This window comes from Tachysurus fulvidraco, chromosome 10 (assembly GCF_022655615.1).
Source record: "Tachysurus fulvidraco isolate hzauxx_2018 chromosome 10, HZAU_PFXX_2.0, whole genome shotgun sequence".
NCBI classification, from domain to species: Eukaryota; Metazoa; Chordata; class Actinopteri; order Siluriformes; family Bagridae; genus Tachysurus; species Tachysurus fulvidraco.
The window spans coordinates 4,500,971-4,521,307 of record NC_062527.1 but is presented as its reverse complement, the minus strand read 5'-3'; the positions used below and the strand labels follow the sequence as shown (position 1 = coordinate 4,521,307).

The window sequence follows — 20,337 nt, the reverse complement described above, 5'->3', positions numbered from 1 at the left end:
TACTGATGAAATGGTTATTGTGAAGAAAGGAAGAAAGACAAACGTCGAGTCATTCAGAAAAAGATTCACAATGGGACGAAGAATCATGTACTATAGATCAAAATCCAGCAACAATGTAGATGACTACATGAAAAATGTCTGTATGTGTGCGTTGCATCACACATGTAATGGCGGGTCCATTTAACACCGCTAACATAGCTAACCTCCAAGCTCATGGGGCTACAGCTATGAAATATACATGTGGTTGTTTGGGTCCGAGACAGTGATTAGCTCTGCTGCTGTTTAGTCCCCTGTGTCTCATATTTCTATGTTTGTATCAAATCATCAGGATTTATCCACATAAATAAGTGAAACATCTTGATCATTCCTGGTGTGTATGTGTGCATAGGATCAAGGATGGCAGGCTTTGCAATCCTACGTGGGAATATTTCTAGAAATATTTCAGCAATAACTAACAATTTATAACATCACTAGGCCTTTAAGGCATTTCAGTATATTGTTGCAGAAATGAAAAACAGTCTAACCAAAAGAGATTGACACTAACATTAAAGATCAAGTGGAGGTTTAAACACGTCAATACCCAGTAGCTAGCGGCATTACAGCATACGGTGACTACAGTATGTGAGAGGGCTGTATATCTATAGAGACTGTAGTCACAGTATGATGTAATGCTGCTAGCTACATTTCTCCATTACAACCCAAAATAACTGCATTTTTGAACATCCACTGGGAATGTTTTTTTTTTTCCATTTTTGGTTTCTTGCTGACCTTGATGGACCTCACTGTATAATATTAAACTGTAAATGAGAACTTTTCTTCCTACAGAGTTTGCCACACATTTATAACTCTCTTAATCACACGGTCAAGGCTTCAGCAATGTGTTTCTCTCTGACCATATTTCACATGTCTTGTATTTGGATTGCATCTTAATTTTCACATGCATTCCCACTTGCTAGTTTGAAACCTGATTGGTGTATTGGGTATTGCGTAATAGTAACATGTTTCCTGTGTTCCTACTCATTTCTAGGTGCAAAAGAAGCTGCTACTCTGAAAGCAAAAATCATCTTCTTTAACTGAAGGGGTGCAGAGGCAGATAGTTGGTTGTCATTCAACAAGGCTTAGAGAGACAGGTGCATTTACACATGTAATAACATCTGGCTGAATGTGTCAGAGTGAGAGTGATCAGGCTTAAGTGTGTCTCGAGCAGCAGCATGTAGAAGAGTACGAGTGATAAATCTGTTCAGTTATCACACTTTGGGAAAATTAGAAAATGTTAATATACATTTTTTAGCGGTTTTGGCTGCAGTTTTCATCCTGAGAGAAAAGAGATTGAGTATATGAGCATGGCATAGGGCTGATATGAATAAGAACAGGAGCATCAGTATCAGTATCAGTATCAGTATAGTAATAACTGTTGTTGTTATCAGTATCATCAAAACAAAATATTAAATCTTAAAGTGTAAATTGACTTTTACTTTTGGTCAATTCTTACATTTATTCCAATAACCAGGGCTTATAATGATGTTATGTAATGAGTTTCAGCAGAAGGCTTATGGTGGAAGTTAATGGAGCATGATTGCAAAGCTTTAAAGTTTCCGTTTTCTAAACTGCAAACAAAACACCTCCTCTGGGTGTCTTCATAAATATAATCATCATTGTATGCATAGCAGAAGAAGCACCAGCATCGATGTCACCATACAAAGAGACATATCTGATCTATTTCGGGGAATATTATCATATGAAAATACCCAGATCTCAGAAAATAACCTGGTGGAAACTGCATGCTTTGCAGGACAATTCTACATGAAGCTTCAGTTATGTAAATGACAAAGATGACACATTAGCAAAATAAGAAACATTTAGGTTGTATGTGGAAGCCTTTAATTCTGGATGTCACGCATGGATCAAAGAAACATTAAAGAACATACGTGCAAAAGGTTAAATAGTGAATATAGCCAGAATGACAAGAATGAATTGTGCATTTGTTCCCTGCATCATGATTTCCATTATTAATACTAAAATATAAGACCCCTGCGACATTCAAAGTTTAAACAGTACAGTATATGAGCTACGTTTAACATACAAACATGATAAATACCAAAAACACTTTATCAATGTTCGTGGGTCTCTAAATACGAATTATGAATGATGCACAAATAATTAATTGTTAAAAAATGGGATTCTGTGCAAAACTTCCCCATGTTTATTTTATTTTTTTTATTGCCAAATGTTTTAAGCCTCAAGATCTTTATCAAAATAGTCAGCCTAATACCTTTTAGTTGTATTTTATGTAGGAATGAAGAGAGAATATTAAATACTTTTCCAAGTCATCTCTGGGGAGCAGACTTATGTACAAATGTAACCTCATGTGAAGTGTGTAAGAATGAACTGATAATGCTATTGGTATTCTAGCAGCATTGGTATCACTGATTAGTACATAAAGAATTTTGTGACATTAATACACCAACGTTATCTGTGACTTTAAATGAAGTTTAAGTGAATTAGAAGGAAAGTTTAAGTGATATAGAATCAGTTTTTCAGCATAAATAAATGTATTGGACTCTACTGGGCATTTTATAGATCTATATACACAGTATATGTAGTATACTGTGACTGTGGGTTTAAGTGTAAGCCTACAAACCAAGACCAAGAACATTGTGTGTGTATAAAATCATAATCATCTATAAATCTATAAATGTTGGAACCAGGAACAGAGAGTGAGACGTAACATTCTGCGTAAATGGTAGATGTGTGTAAATGGTAGATCCTCCTGTATCGTGTGTGTGTGTGTGTGTGTGTGTGTGTGTGTGTGTGTGTGTGTGTATACTGATGCACAGACGATTACTTCTTGCTGTTGTCTCAGAAAGTCGCATTAACACTGAGAACAGTTAGAATGGGTGCACAGACGTGTGTGTGTGTGTGTGTGTGTGTGTGTACCTGGGGGCGGATAACTCTCTCAATGTTCTTTAGTGCAGTAGCAGGAGAGGGAGGGGAACAGTCTGGAGTCAGACTGCTGTAGTCATCACCATGGTTACGCTGCTCCACATCGCCAGTCGAAACATTCAAAGAGTGGCCTTGATAGATAGATAGATGGATAGATAGATAGACAGATGGATAGATGGATAGATAGAAGAAATATAGTTTGATGAATTATAATTTGAGACTCTTCAAAATGTTTTCTTGTACTGAAAATTTTGTATTTAGTCTTCAGAGTGTAAGAAAGGAAAAACTCAAATGAATGGAGTGTGTGATGGGTGAGAGGAACTACCTCATCAAGCAAACACATTCACAGCTCAAATACAACACACCAAAGCTATTAACACCACTCAGAAAGCCAGAGGCAATACACCAGTCAGGGTGCAGACTGTTATTCCTTGTATAAAATGTAGAGTTTAGAACAAGTAGTGCATCACACGGTTGATCTACACTCAACAATGAGTCGTTTTCCCCTCACATCACATTGCCTTTCCTTCTACATCACTACATCATATACAGTATATTTACTCACTGCATCTACTCACTGTAATTTCCAGAGAAATGCTATTCATTGTTATTGTTAATGTTAATGTGGAACCTGACTGAATTTAAGGCAATCAAAGTCATGCAAAGTCACAGAGCCCACCTAAAGAGACTGACTAATATGGCCTCTGCGGACTCCAACTCCCAGCAACCACCGCCGTTCCCACATCCTCCATCACTAGATATTTAATTGAGTTTTATTAGATTAAATAGTTTTTATTAGATTTAAGTAGCGTTTCCTCTTTTTAAGCCCATTTGTTTTATTGCCTCTTCCTGAGATATACTGTATGCTTAGTTTTCTATGGCTTGTGGTGTTAATAAGCCTTTGTTTTTCTGTTGTGTCTTCCGGATTGGATGTTGCTGTTTTGCCCATGACTGAACTTTGCCCATTTGATGTGCATTTTTGGATTGTGTTTGAGCATGTGTTTCATTATTTTTTCATGCATGAATTGGTATTTTTCACAGTGAACCTTTTTATTTATTTGTTTGTTTGTTTATTTGTTTGTTTATTCATAATTTTTTATTACAATCCCTGTTTTTGTGTGTTCCTGCCTTTTGCACTCCCCACCCTTTGTGAAATGCATTTGCTTGCACTTCCTGTCAGTCTCCCCTTAGACTTTCATTATACAGCAGTTTTGGATAAACATGTTTTTTTTAGTGTATGAAATTATACTGAAACTTGTCATGTGTAAGGAGTATGGCTTCTGCATTTTGCCCCTGTGACTCCTACAGGCATTCTAACAAATCTAAATCTGAATGACTTCCAATCCAAGCGTGAGAGGAAAGAAGACGTGACTCAGGAGAGATCTGCTGGTAGAAAAGAGCCTGAGCACAATCTCAGAACTCTCATTAGCAGGCTTTAGCTGACTCATCATTCAGACTTCATGTAGAACATGTAGAGTGGCATTAACAATGATTTCTAGCAGTCCACTTTATGAGTGTCTTATTCCCTTCTTATTCACTTCAAAGTGTTTTGGTTTGCTAACATTATCGAACAGGTAGCTAGCTTGATAAAGAGCTAGTTTAGACAACAAAATGAGCCACACACGAAAAAAACTGCAACTGATCTCCCAACTGAGAGTTTAGAGCAGAACTATCAAATTTGTCAAAAGTGTAAATCATTAAAGATGGTAAATGAGCTGTAATATCAGTAACAGCTTCTCTGGGCTCTGGGTTGTTCATCGGAAAGGTCGGGGTTCAAGCCCTGGCAATGCCAAGCTGCCACTGATGGGCCCATGAACAAGGCCCTTAACCCTCACTGCTCCAGGGGTGCTATATAATAGCTGACCCTGCACTCTGACCCTAACCTCCAAAGTTGGGATATGTGAAGAAAGAATTTTCACTGTGCTGTAACGTCTATGTGACAAAAATAAAGGTGGCTTCTTCAGCTTCAGATCTTGTGTTGCAAACAAATTCATGAGGTTGAATTGTAAATTCTAGTTTACCACAAAATTATCATCATGTTATCACAAGTAACTCCTAAAACAGGCATCCAGGTTAGCTTTTTTCTGTTATTACTGTACCTACGATTAAAACTCTCCTTCAGCAAGCAACTAGAGAGTCTCGGAGACATTCTGGCTTCGTTTTTAAATATCTGCCACGACATCCACCCATATGTTCAGTCACTGAACTCCACACACAAACACTTAATAAGCTTCAAGAAAATCTAAAAACATAATAGAAACTATATGCACAATTAGTCACTGGTCATTTGTTCTGATCCATTTTACAAAAAGGACAGAAGTCACCAAATCTAACATTCACAATAAGAATGTTACTGGCAAGAGTCTGAGGTCTTTGGATACTACCAGACCAGTATCTCATAGCTGGATGGGTTGATGACATGAAACTGTGGCATTTAAAAAATATTACTAAAAATGTTATACCATCTATGGTCAGTTTGTTGTTGTTGTTTTGCAATGTATTAAACTGAATATGATTAAAGAAAAGGAACTAATCTTGTCCAATGTTTTATGACAAACAAGTTTAAAAAACAGTTAGAAAACTGCATCCCTTCATCCTCCTGAATCACTTGTTACCCTTCGCCAATATGAACGCGGCCATGCCTCATTAAATATATAGTTAAACAAATCAATCCACAGATTAAGATAACAAACAAGAGTTTGCCAACACAAAGCAGACAAATATCAGGAAAGAAAGATAACCAGTTTCTCAAATTTCAGACATTTTAAATAATGGTTTAGAAATCTCAGCCTCTAAATGCCTATAAGGTTACAGTTCAGATCAGTTACATGACTGATCTGACTAAAAACAATTCATTCTTGAAAATAAATGAGCCAGGAACAATATTTCAATGTAATTCAAAAAAATCTTGAAAGAAATAAAAAACAAAAACAAAAAAATAGTCCCACAGACTAAAAGAAAGCTCCAAAATCCAGTAAAAACAAAACTGTAGTATAGCCTTGATGGTACAGATAAAATTTCCAAGGCTCTTCCATGATATGATACAAAGAGAGCAGTGAAAGTCGAACTGATTCCTTCATTAAGCGTGACATACTTGATCCTAACTCTTAGTGCTCTTTCTGCTTCAGTGTAGTTAGTGTCCCGAACTACTTCTTCATATAAACATCCTTGATGTAGGATTCAGTGTCTAAGAATAGACCAAGATGGATGGTTTGTCTAATCAGGCACGCAAATAACACCCCAGATCTTTTCACCAAGCTTTTCCCCAGCCTTTCTCTTTACCTCTGTGGAAGCTAAGTAATGGGTTTGGTAGGTGAAGAGTCATGGGACAGCTTGCTTAAGGGTAGATCAGCCATCTTCTGTTCCAGGCTCTGCAAATTATTCATCTGGCAGAAGAACTTCCACTGACAATCCAGTACATCGGATAGAGTCTCGATGTCTATCCATTAGATGGATTCTACAAGTCGGAATTCAAGTTCCTTTCTGAGTATCTGATCAATAAGTGCAGTATGTGAAGTAACAGCTTGGGGTCGTCACATTTAAATGGGCTCAATCTGGCCTTTCCTATTAGAAAGGAACACGGATAAACACGGATAAATTTAAATTTAAATTTGACTCCAAATTTCAAATCTGCTTTGTGAAAATGTTCATTGTTATACAAATAAAACAGAAACAAAAGAATTACAAAGGCAACATAGACTGTACCAGAGACATGTCCATCAGACATAAACCACACCAAGAATCTTTAAATATGTCCACACACAAAACGGTCATATATACTGGGGTTCTTCCCTTCTCCCTTGCCTTCCTTTCTTATGCAAATGCCCCAGGAATATTCATGAAGCACTAAACTGCACTGTGTTAATAATTTAAAAAACTGTCAGTCTCGTTCAGCGTAGCACAATGAGATTGTGTCCCTCTTTTCTTCGACTCTGGAGCTGAATGTAACTGTAAGCAAGCTGCGAAGGAGGCGTTTGCTACACTTTAGAACGTTTGTTTTCACTGATGAAGGACAAGACTGAATACTTAACACACTTACATAATCTGTGAGGGTAAACTAGGCAAAGAGGGGCAGTAGGAGAGGATATTTTAGCCTACCACTGACAGGGCATCAATGTACATGGGGAGCTTAGCCTACAGGGAACGTTGACAGAAGACACACACACACACACACACACACACACACACAATTTTCTCATTATTTTATTTGTATATTATTGCTTTATTTTCTTAAGTAACTTTCACCTACACAACCTGATACCAGGTAGTGTTAGCAATGGGGTGTGATGCATGGCAGAAAACAAGCAAATGCTATATTTATTATTCGACAAATTACTATTATACAGAACAAAATAACAGCAAAATATAAAAAATAATATGTAAGGAGTATTTTCTTTCCATATGATAGATAGATAGATAGATAGATAGATAGATAGATAGATAGATAGATAGATAGATAGATAGATAGATAGATAGATAGATAGATAGATACTGTAGATGAAAAAATCCAAAATCTTGGTAAAATTATATTATTACCATTTTTAGGGATAATGTTGTTTATAGTCATTATTTGCAAGAAATATTAGATACATTTTAAAAATAAAATTTTAAAGACATTTTAACATTTTTAATTTGTTATTTACATTTAAATAAATGTTACATTGATCTCATTTTTTAACACCTGAGCAATTGGTGGTTAAGGGGACTTGCTCAAGGACCCAGCAGCAGCAGCCTCAGCTTGGTGGACCTAAGATTCAAGCTCACGACCTACTGATCATTAGTACAACGCCTTAACCACTGAGCTTGCACCATGTTCCCGAACAGGTTCGCTCTTTATTTTCAGTGAAGGCTGATATAGATTTGGTATTAACTTCACCGTCAGGTCTAAATTAGAGTTCCATATTAAAAAGTTGAGAACAAAAAGTGCTAACTAATTTTCTTCAAGTGTCTCTGTGAAACCCTGTGAAACCTTGTGAAACTCTAAAACCCCTCAATCCTCTTCTGACTGCATGCTGTGTCTCAGTAAGAGCATCACTCCATTAAAGTCAAGGACTTTAAACACTCTCATGTGCCAAACATTCTACTGAAAAGTGATACGAGAAAACAGGAGATACTATTACTCAGATTGCACCATATTCATTCATGATGTCTGGCAGAAAAATAAATTCCTATAAATAATCTTTAATAATGTCTCTTTAATAAATCCTGCAGCCGCACACATGCCTACAGCTTCACAGAACCGTACAGCATTATGTAAACAGTGTGATGGTGGGTCCTGACTCACAGAGACCCTCTCGCTTCAGCAGGTGTGAATCAGCCTGCCTACAGGCAGCGCAGCTCCGATGCAGCACAGCGCCATAGCAACCCACAGGTGACTCGCCTGGGCTGTTTCCACGACAACCTAAGTCTCAGAACATGCCAATGCAACCACAGCAGAAATCTGGCCATTTCTTCACAACAGGAGTGGGTGTGTAGATGGAAATTTGAGCCAAAATCTGGACCGTGCAATCTTATACTTTAATATTGTTATCTGTTATCCTGCACTTCTGGCACAGTTAGGAGTAATATTATACCTGTATAAAGTTTGGGTTTTATGGATGATATTTAGCATCACACTGGATTAAACAAATGGTTTAAGCAAAACCTGTGCGTGTGTGTGTGTGCGCACGTGTGTGTGTGTAGTTGAGAGTTTAGTAACTAAAGACATTAATCTCAGAAAGAAGACAGTAACTCCAACACACCATGTACTATAATGTACTGTATGTGTTAAACATTTCGTTTCACATGCAATATTTCTGAGGCACTTTCTAAACATTGAATATCAACAGTCTGGCACATAGTAAAAGGTTGCATAGTAAAACTTTCACTGAATTGATCTTTAGGTCACATTATGCACCATTGTGTCATTTAACCGCACACACTTCTACCACTAACGACGCAAAAGCAGATTGATCTATAATTAATTGTTCATTTAAAGGGTTTATTGAAGTCAGGCATTTTAATCAAGGAGATAGCAGCCTGAGTTTAGCAGGCATTCCCATGTTACAAGAACATAAACTTGTCTTCACTATCAAAGACATCTGTACATCACACAGGTTTATGGAAGTGCGCCATGCCTCGGTCAAAGGAGATTGCTGAGAACCTCAGAAAAAGGGTCCACACCAGGATGGAGAATAGCTTGGCCTCCACCAGTCCAGTGTAGGACAGGTGACCGAGAAACTGGAAAAATTCAGCACCACATTTACTCTCAAGTGGCCATCGAACTACAATCACACCAAAGGGTGAGTCACAAAAACACTGCAGGTTATATCCAAGGACCTGCAGGCCACTCTTGTGTTGAGGAATGTCAATGTTCACCAGTCCTCCATCAGGCAAACTCTGAACAACTATGTTTGCGTGGCAGAAAAGTACAGGAAGGAAGGCCGTAATCTCCAACAAGAATACAGCCACTTCAGTTAGACGAATGGTCGAATTAAATGAATTAAAAATAGACATTTTGCTATAAATAATTTAGAAATATTTTGGTGAAATCCAAAGACTGTGAGCCAACATAAGAACCTCATTCCAGTCTTGAAGCATGGTGGTGGCAGTATCACGGTTTTGGTGGCTTGGACCCTGGATTCTGTATTTTACCATTAAATTCTATATCAGGTATTTGTCTCTGAACTTAATTGTACTTGATGCTGTAGCTAGATAAATGCCCCCAAGTTCACACAAATGTCTGCAAAGAAATGACTAAAAGGGAAAATTTTATATTTTGGAATGGCCAAAGTCATTAAGCCCTTAATTTAATAGAAATAGACACCTTTATTTTGTCACAAATACATTACAGTGAAATTATTTCATTACATTTACCATCTTTGCAGGTTGGGGTCAGAGCACAGGGACAGCCATGATACAGCACCCCTGGAGCAGAGAGGGTTAAGGGCCTTGCCCAAGGGCCCAACAGTGACAGCTTGGCAGAGCCGGGGCTTAAACCCAAATCTTCTAATCAATAAGCCAGGACCTCAACAACTTGAGCCACCACTACTCTGTTGTCAGGGGACTGTTGTGGAAGAATCTAAATCAGTTTTGTATGGAGAGATTGGATAATATACTTTTCAACCTCTTTTCAACCTCTAAACTGATCACTACGTAATTACCTGAAACATTTGGGTGAAGTTATTACTCCACACTGCAGTTACTAAAAACGAAGGGTCACATACTGTAGCTTTAGGATCATTTTGTATCAAGTTTTCTGATCTGGTCACATTTCAGGTGAATATTTTCAGAAACACACAAAATTGTAAAAGGGTTTTCAAATTTTCTAACTTCACTTTAAGTTGTGAACATTTTTCCTGAGAGAGTTCAAAGGCAAAAAAAAGTGTAAACGCTGTCACAGAAACCCAGTGTGTGATTGGATGGATGGATGGATGGATGGATGGATAAAGTAGAATAACTGACCATTGCGGGGACAGGAGTTGAGGAGGTGGATGTCCAGTGAGCAGGGTTTACGCGTGACGGCCGTCGTCACCGATTCATATGGATTATCTTCTTCTTCAGGTGAAAAAACATCCAAAGATGAAGACTGGACGATCTCCACACAATGTTTAGAGTCCTGCATGTTTAGAGCAGAGCAAAAAAAACATATATGTCATTCAGCAGCAGTGCTATTGAAAAATGAAATTCCCAAACCCATCACACTTAGAAACAAAAGTGGCATTTCTACAGTAAAGCACTTTAGGTGCTCACAGTCGAAACGAGAGTGCATTTATTTTGTCATCCATTATTCATTACTTTACTTGTCAGGCCCTGATGCATAGATCTCTATATGATGGTTTCTATATGACTTCTATATATGGTGTCTCCAGTCTGATCCTCAAAAGTGTTTAAGTGGGTGCAGGTTTTCATTCCAATCAGGCAGAAGACACATCTGATTCAACCTTTTAATCAGATCTTAGTTGTTAGGAGACTAGGAGACTACTGTAGGTAACTCACTATCAATGCTCCTGTTCCTTTACAGTAAATGACATCATATTCTCTGAAGCCTTTCAAAAAAACTTTCAACCAACTTTGTATAGAAATCTAAGTAGCGTATCGTTATTGTCACGGTTAGACAAAAGCGAGTGAGGATCCAAATGCACTTTGAATGTATTTAATCAGAAATCAAGAAACAAGCAGGCAGGCAACACAAGGCCAAGGCCAGAGCCAGAGCCAGAGACAGAGACAGAGACAGAGACATACCACACACCAACAATGACTAACACCTGGGAGGTGAGCAAACAGAGTGGATATAGCAAACAGGAACCAATCACAAAGCGGAGACAATCAGAGACTAAGACAAAATACCTGGGGAAGAGATTGAGTGCAATTAGTGTCCATGGTAACAAATGAGTGGGCGGGGCCAACAATTAACAGTGGGGCAAGACAGCAGACAGAAACAGGGCAAACACACAGACAGACTTATTACAGTTATCTTTGTTGTGGGTTGTGGGTTGCAGTGCTTAGTTTTTTTTTTTTAGTCTAAAGACTTTTAAGCGTTTAATGTTTTTTTTTACTAAACATTAAACGTTTAAACTAACCAACGATCCTGCCTGTCAGTACCATGATATAATCGTGTCATTAAGAAAACACGTTTATATGACGTATATACCTTAAAAATATAAAATGTGACTGCTGATGAAATTGAGTCATCAGTGTCCCGATGTGTAGTGAGTACAATGAGTCCGTACCAGAACCTTAACTCGTGTATACAGTACACAGATTCACCACCTAGAGAGCTAGGGAGCTGATTGAGACGCACCCACAGACAATTAAGCACTCTGTATGTGCACTTCATGTGTTTATTATACATTAATTGTGCTTTTCCAAAAGACAGTACAGTACAGTGTCCTGGACCACAGCAGAACAAGCGCATCATGACAGCAATCTTACTTTATGAATAAATTTCATGTCTGTATTCAGTAATCTTTATAACTCATTCCTTATTTACACACTTTCCCATGAAGGTCTAAAGTATCTATTCACCTAAATGCATATAGATAGCTCACGCCCTACATGGTACCCTTCCCGCTTACTAGCCAGATGGTGGCTAAATGCTTCAAAGAACTGTTCATAAGTAAAAGATAAAAAATCAGCAGTTTCTCACTAGTTGGAGTAAACAGCCTGGGTTGGATATGAACATATGAATGGTATAAAAACCAGCTGTTAGAAATAATTCCTCAAAAAGGTATAATGATTTTATGAACTCTTGGCTCACAGGGTGGGTGGGAAACGTGACCCGCTCACTTCCTCTAACCTCCAACTGCTTAATCTGTGTGTGTGTGTGTGTGTGTGTGTGTGTGTGTGTGTGTGTGTGTGTGTGTGTGTGTGTGTGTGTGTGTCTTTATCTCTGACGCTCGGTAACAGTGAACTAGGAGGAAATTCCTAGGAAACAAAGGGGAAGCAGCAGATAGAATAGTAAAAAACAGTGACACAGAGATAGTAGTGTGTTCTGGTTGAAGCTTGAAGTTTAAGCATAAGAAATGGAGAAAACTATATGCTCATGCACACACACACACACACACACACACACACACACACACAGACACAGACACACACACACGCGCACATACAGTACACAGATAAAACAGCTAGAAAAAAGAGAAAGGTAAAGTAAACAAGTAAATAAAGACATACTCTTAGACATACAGCCACACACACACACACACACACACACACACACACACACACACACACACACACACACACACACAGTAGTACAGCCTCTACCTGTAAACTCAGGTCTGTTCCTCTAGATTGAATACTGAAGATCAACTCTGTAGATGTTCAGCATTAGTAAACGTCCTCGTCTTCCCAAGTGTCCAAGCCTCTCCCACTGCTCTACTTCTCTCGTCTCTCTCTCTCTCTCTTTCTCTCTCTCTCTCCCTCTCTCTCGCTTTGTCTGGTCTGATGGCAGAGATACAGCCAAAGAGCAACTTTGTACCAAAAGGAAGCAAACACACAAACATGCACGGCGGTGCTCATTAATTATCAGCCGCCTGTGCAGTTCTGAACCACGACAGAAAATACGCCTAAACTCCAGTCTACACTTCAGTCACGTCCCTGGAACTTCCAACCCTGCAACATGTGAAACCTGATAAAACTCAATGTCAAAAGGTTTTTGTTTTTTTTGTTGTTTCTATTACGCTTCTCAACTTCCCTCGGTCAACCTCGTCTGGTTCTGTTTCCCTTCACTCTGCGACAATAAAAAAAAATCACTCTATTGTGTGTTCTGTTCTTTTTTTTCACTCAGAATTGTTTGCCACATTCTGTCTAACTTTCTTTCTGACTGTAGAAACAGTAGTTACTGTATCTGATGTGAATAAGCTCTGTCATTTCCTGTGATTTTCCCATTACTGCTACATGTCTGAATCTGGGGTGAAGACACTGGAGGACAGAAGCCTCTCTCACAGTACAGCAGATACTGGGGGGGATTCAAAAAAATAAATAAATCATGAAGATAGTGTAAGAGTTGTAGAAGAAGAGCAACAGTAAAAGGAGAGAAAGAGAGAGGTTAGAAATCTTCAGTGAAGACACACAGGAACTGTTGTTGCAAAAAATAAAGCAAGGTGCCTGAGCAACAGTTGTGCAAAAACATTAGTGTTATTTACTATAATTACAAAGGCAAAACTGTAAAACTACAAAAAATAATAGTTTATTGTTTATCTGTTACTAATCAATTTACCCGTTAACGGGACAATGAGAAATTACAGTGTCGAGCATTTAATAGCCTTTAATCCAGAAATATCCAGATCATCTTGGATCTATCTAAACAACATCTCTCTCTCGGTCCATCTCGGTTTTCTCCCACAGCTTTCAGGTGCTTATATACGCTGTGTTTATTCTCTTTGAATTAAACCCTGGTGTGTTTTCCTCTTTGATGTAGTCTGTTTAGCTCTATTCCTGCATGAAGTGAACCAAACATGTCGTGTGTTTTGGGCTGCTGATGCAATGCTTCTGAGCTGCTGAACTGAGCTGAAGTGTTGAGCTGAAGTGCAATGAAACCAAGATGTGTTCAGGAGCAACAAAAAGGAGAACATATAAACATATTAAGAATATAAAAAATGTACTAATAAATAAATATGCATATTATTGTTTAGTAATGTATTGAGCCGCGGCTGTGTGTTGTCTCGTCCCGGCTCTGAGATTGCTTACCTTTCGCTGTAACATGGTTTCTGAACAATGAATGAAGGAGTTGTGTGCATACAATTTCATACAAAATAGCAAAGTAAATGTAATATTAATAGACATGAAAGCATCGTTAGCCTAGACTGCAAAGCAAAGAAAATCAGGAACACAAAATAAACACAAAAGACTAAAGTCTGGCATTGTGGCAGAGACAATGTGCTGTGCTGACTTGAACAAACAGCACAAAAAATTATTAACAACAATAATACTGTAGAAAAAAAAAAAAGATGTGTAATCTTACTAAATTGCACCATCTACTGTCAGGAAGAGGAAATGATTTGATACAATCTGATGGAGGAGGATAAAAGTGAACAGTCCAGGGGGGATATAAAAAGGAGAAATAGGGAATGAATGATAACACTGCCAAAAAAACAGCCTTTTGACTGTTATTAGACCGAACACTTTAAACACTCAGGTCTTGGGTCTGAAATGAGCTTAAGGACAAAACACTTATGAACAAAATGAAGTCAGGTAACAGGGAGAAGCAGTGCAGCAGCTGTCTTCAGTGAACACACACACACACAACCACACATACACCACAAACACACACACACACACACACACACACACACACACACACACACACACAAGCACACACACAACCACACACCAGACACACACACACACACACATACACTGCACAAACACACTCACACAAACACACACAACCACACACCAGACACACACACTCACACAAACACACACCAGACACACACATACAAACACACACACACAAACACAAACACACACAAACATAAATAAATAAAAATAAATAAATAATAATTTCTTTAATCTCTTTAAGACTGATCTGTTCTGTGGGACTGTCAGATATGAAGAAATAAGAGCGAGACTCAGGACTCAGCAGATGCCTAAAGAGAGCAGCACACAGGTGAGGGTTCCCCTAAAACACCTGCTATCTTCAAGAAATCAGGCCAATCAGACACCAAAAAGGTCAAGTGCTATGCTCCCTTTTCCCCATTAAGCTACAGATCTATCTCAGCTGAACTACTCCGAGTGTGTGTTCCAGCACTCCCGCTTGGAGAAATTCAGTCTCATCAACTCCCAACCTCACAGTGCGCTCAGATCTTAGCAGCAACGCTCTGCATGATCTCCTGTCCTAATGAAGGCATAGCTTGAAGCAGAGATTCCCTCACAACACTGAAAATAACAACATGAGCTTTGAAACTGTGGCATTCTGGAGTTTATTCCCATCCCAGTGGATAAAAAAGTCTACACTGCTGTTATAACGGCAGGTTTTTTAGTAATGTAAAAAATAAATAAATAAATAAATAAAAAGATAAAATCATGTCAGAGCTTTTACCACATTTACTGTGACACAGCAACCAGTCTTTATTTTAACATCACAGACAAATGCGATGGATTTTAACAATGGGAGTGTGGAGATGATTCATATCTGCTGCATGTTAAGCCTGTAATCTGAAATCAGATGCACATGATTAGATCCCGGTTTGATTCTAGATGACAAGCTCAACTTACAGATGCTACAGATTTCTGCTACACTACATGAGAAGTTTTCACTCAAACCTCCTAAACAGAGCATTGCGAATGCTGCTGATGGTCTTCTTATCACTTCACTGACTCTCTGTTGCAGCAAGAATCAATTCTGTTAGACAAGTCATCACTTCCGAGGACTGAGGAACTTAACACCTGCATGCTAACTTACATCTTCAACCCCTCCAGCAGCTAGCAAGTCCTTATCTGAAGTCTAGATACACTATTAATTTAGAAGCTCAATAATCCAGTGTGCTGCCACTAAGTGAAATTAGTTTCTATTCCCCTTTTCTTTTTCCGATACTAAGGAGTTTCTCATCACTTGGTCGAACGTCTTAGTGAAGGTATTTAGTTTAGTCAGTCTCTCTCTCTCTCTCTCTCTCTCTCTCTCTCTCGGTGCATGCTGGGAGTGTTTGGGTGTGTGAGTGGTCACAGGAGCTATTGTGCGCTTTTTTCTGTTTTCTTTTCACTTTTCTCCATAGAGTTAGTCTCTTCCGATGAAGTAAAGAGAACAGAAAGTTAATTATAGGTTTTTTGTGTGTTAAATAGTGTAGTTTATTAGTCAGGTAAGTTAGTCAGGTGTGTAGTAGCATGGCAGGAGCAGGATGGCGTCCCTCACACAGAGGGGGACGTCACCTTTCTCCCTCCGCCATGGCGTCAGGTGTGTGCCGGCTAACGGTGTGAGTGTGGAGGACGTTTTACTGGCAATGGGGACAGAGGTCGGGAATGAGAACATTTTTGCTGCTTCCCGCATGAACAAAGCGGTGGTGGTGTTCCTGAGGGAGGAAAATCAGGCGAGACACCTGACCAACAAGTTTATTTGTATAGCACTTTTTACAATTTGCTTTGTCTCAAAGCAGCTTTACAGAACATAAACATAGAACAGAAGGTAAACATAAGGAGAAATATAGAGAATTATAGTAAAAAAAATTCCATATATATATAGGTAGGTGTTGAAGTGGTGAATTTGTTATTGTTTCACCGCTGGTTGCTCCGACTGTACGGGTTACTGTAGCTAACGTGCCTCCTTTTATCCCTGATAAGGATATAGAACGGGAGATAAAGTGCTACAGAAAGTTAGCAAGCAAGGTAAGAACAGTTCACCTGGGCTGTAAGAACGGGGGTGTAAAGAACGTCGAGTCTTTCAGGAGACACGTGATCATGTTCATAAATCAACCAGAACTAAATGTGTCTTTCAGAGTGGTGTGTGAGGGCAGGTCGTCCATGCTGTATGCTAGCACAGGGTAGATGAGGTGCTTTGAGTGCGGCGATGTTGGGCACAAGAAGCTGGTGTATCCACACAAGGCCCAGGCCTCTGAGGGGGCAGCTGGGCAGGGTAACGTGGGGGCAGCTTGGCAGGGTAACGGGGGGGGGGGGCAGCTGGACAGGGTTTAACGTAAGGGCAGCTAGGCAGGGGATTGAGGAGGAAGGGGGCAGGGCGGTGGTTGAACAGATCACTGAGGAGGAAGCTGGACATAGCAATGAGGAGTCCAGGGGTATAAGTGTTGCAGTAATGAAAGCTGAAGGTGCATTGGGATTGGGCTCCCGCGGGACCCAACGCAAATCTCGCGGGAGTGGGCGGTTTCACCTTTGCCACGGGTGGGAGTGGGTGGTCAGAAAATTTAGCAGGAGATCCGCAGGACCCGGTGGGATTTGGCGTGTAGCCTAATAATAAGAATGGAGTCAACACATGATGTTGAGAAGATTAGTATTAGCATTAGTATTAATTTATCTTATTTAAATGCAATCATGTTTAATTCTGACAATGTGCCATCTTTGCTGCACGGATGGATCCATTACAATGGGGACAGAGGTCGGGAATGAGATTTCTACAGCGAGTTGTACAGCGCTGAGAGATGTGATGCTGAATCTGTTGAGGACCTACTCAAAGACCTGCCACAACTAGACAGGACCAGGAACAGGAAGGTGGGCAAGGGCTGGTATACGTGAGGGGCAGAATCCGTACCTTCCGGATACAAGCCGCACAGAGACACCTATACCACAAAGATGCGGTGTGGGAGAAAACTGCAAATGCCATTCTGAGGAGAGTAAGTGGCCTCAAGCTGGACAAATCTGTTCTTAATGAAGCTGGAGGAGCCGAGCTTATCCGAGCTGACGCCTTATTACAGATCCGTGCTGCTTACATGGAAGACGGTAACAAGAACAGAAAGAGTCATGGAAAATCTAGAGCAATGGACTCCAGAGGATCCACTCTTCTTCAACTCTTTCATAACTTCGAGACTGCTTTCCTCGGTAAGCATACGCAGGTGTTTACTGGACAACATCACAAAGCTGGGCCACCTACTAGACGAAGGAGGCTGGATACCAGCGCGAACAGTGACGGGGCTGAGATCTTCACGTCTGACGGCAAAACTGCAAGAGAAGCTGTACAATTCACTATCAAGCAGCTACAAAATTTACATTGCGCAGAGACATGGGAATACTCATGACAGGAGGAACGACGTGGAGTTGCCGGGACTTCGATTTCTTCCTGCGGTGAGAGCGGAGGAAGAGGACGAGGTCACAGACTCCATCTTGTCTTTCAAGACTCCACAGTCGAACCTTTTTAAGGACATGTCTAAGAAATCCATGTACCAAATAACAGTAAGTGAATAAAAGTACTGCACAAAGACTACTTGAGGAGACAAAAAGTCTCAAAGTGGCCAGGGATGTTGAACCCAGACGTTCTTGTGCGAGACAGGTGGAGGACCCTGTATATAACCCCCTGTAGAGAAGCGTACTGCTGACCTGCAGTGGAGGATTATTCACGGGGCGATAGCTACAGACGGACATGTGGCACACCTCAATCCAGCGGTGAAGGGGGAGTGTAGGTTCTGTGGGGTAACACTTGTTTTTGAGATGCCCAAGATTAAAAGGTATTTTTAAGCTACTCGAGCTGGTTTCAAAAATCAGATGAAGAATTCTCAGAGAAGGTTTTTATAGGAGGAGTAAAATACGGCTTCTCGAAAAGGAGAAAAAGTGTTCTATTGAACTACTGTATCCGATAGGTACAGCTAAAGTAGCAGTGTGGATAACACGAAAAAACAAGGGGTTACAACAAGCTTCTCTGTAAGCCTTACTACAAGCTGACCAACAATACAATAGGTTTTTATGAAACATGGTGTGTGAATGAGGTTTGATGTACGGTGCATGAGAATCATGCTTGTTTTTAACCTGATTTTTCTTTAACCTTTTAGTAGTCGCTTAAGGATATACTTATTTTTAAACTGGTAAAATATCTGCAGCTTTTTTATTTAAATCTTTTGCCTATTTATTTGTTTGTTTGTTTGTTTGTTGTTTATTTATTTTTATTTCTAAATGATTTATTTCTATTTCTAAATGATTTTTCAATGATGTACTAGGGAAGACCTATGATGAAAATTTCTGAAGCACAAATGTATGTGTCTGGCAAATAATGAATAAAAGTATTGTTAAACCTCTCTCTCTCTCTTTGTTTCTCTCTCTCTTTCTCTTTGTTTCTCTCTCTCTCTCTCTCTCTCTCTCTTTGTTTCTCTCTCTCTCTCTTTGTTTCTCTCTCTCTCTCTCTCTCTCTCTCTCTCTTTGTTTCTCTCTCTCTCTCTCTTTGTTTCTCTCTCTCTCTCTCTCTCTGTCTCTTTGTCTCTCTGTTTCTCTCTCTCTCTCACTCTGTTTCTCTCTTTGTTTCTGTCTCTCTCTCTCTCTCTCTCTCTCTCTCTTTGTTTCTCTCTCTCTCTCTCTCTTTGTCTCTTTGTTTCTCTCTCTCTCTGTGTTTCTCTCTCTCTCTCTCTCTCTCTCTCTGTTTATCTCTCTCTCAATCTGTTTCTCTCTCTCTGTTTTTTTCTCTCTCTTTGTTTCTCTCTCTCTCATTCTGTTTATCTCTTTCTCTCTTACTCTGTTTATCTCTATCTCACTCTGTTTATCTCTCTCTCACTTTGTTTCTCTCTCTCACTCGGTTTATCTCTCTCTCTCTTACTCTGTTTATCTATCTCTCTCCCTCTCTCTTTGTTTCTCTCTCTCTCTCTCTCTCTCTCTCTCTCTCTCTCTCTCTCTCAGATCTTCATCAGTGAACACTTGAAGACTTCAGCAGGAGGAGCTAATCATTAGGCAGTAGAGTTCAGTACAGTTTTCCGCAGTTCCTGCTCTAACACACCTTGTGTAACTAGTAATAAACTGCAGTGTTGAATATGATGTCTTTACTCCATGCTGCACATAGACACCTCTTTTACTGAATCTAATTAAAATGGTAGACCAGGGGTCTCTATCCTTTTTGTCAGAGAGCTACTTGTGTTATATTATAAGTAACATTTATTTACAAAGCTTATTGCAATAAACCAGACCAGCTGAATAAGCTGTTTTTGTGTAAAAACATTACTATTGTCAGATTTTGTTCATTCTCTTGGATTCTGTTATTTATCAGCAAACTGTTACCTACAAGTCCCACAGCACAAACCCAGACTTCAAACCCTCTTTCAATAAAACACCTTTGATATCGAAGGTAATATTTATTTTGAGAACATAGACTTGACATTGTATTGCAATTATATTGGAGTAAATTTACTGCATTTATATGCAATTGCAATGGGAAATATTACACAGTGCTTTACTACGAAACACCACCTGCACTAATAAGAAACATTTACAGCACACTCGTCCTGCAGCTGCGTGATGCATGATGTATTCATTTAACGGATTTGC

General features: G+C 39.4%; 1 protein-coding gene across 6 annotated transcripts in view; it reads right to left on the bottom strand.

Annotated features, from left to right (window-relative positions):
* The window catches only part of anks1b (ankyrin repeat and sterile alpha motif domain containing 1B), a 184,653-nt gene that overhangs the window by 77,007 nt on the left and 87,309 nt on the right, over positions 1 to 20,337 (bottom strand). For all 6 annotated transcript variants that reach the window (XR_007144055.1, XR_007144056.1, XM_027164006.2 and 3 more), the window contains 2 exons: positions 10,387 to 10,540; positions 2,938 to 3,074 (listed from right to left, as the gene is read on the bottom strand). Coding sequence is in view for 4 of the 6 variants with exons in the window: in XM_027164006.2 (XP_027019807.1) it covers positions 2,938 to 3,074; positions 10,387 to 10,540 (291 nt within the window). In the remaining 2 variants the exon portion in view is untranslated. The remainder of the gene's footprint in view (positions 1 to 2,937; positions 3,075 to 10,386; positions 10,541 to 20,337) is intronic.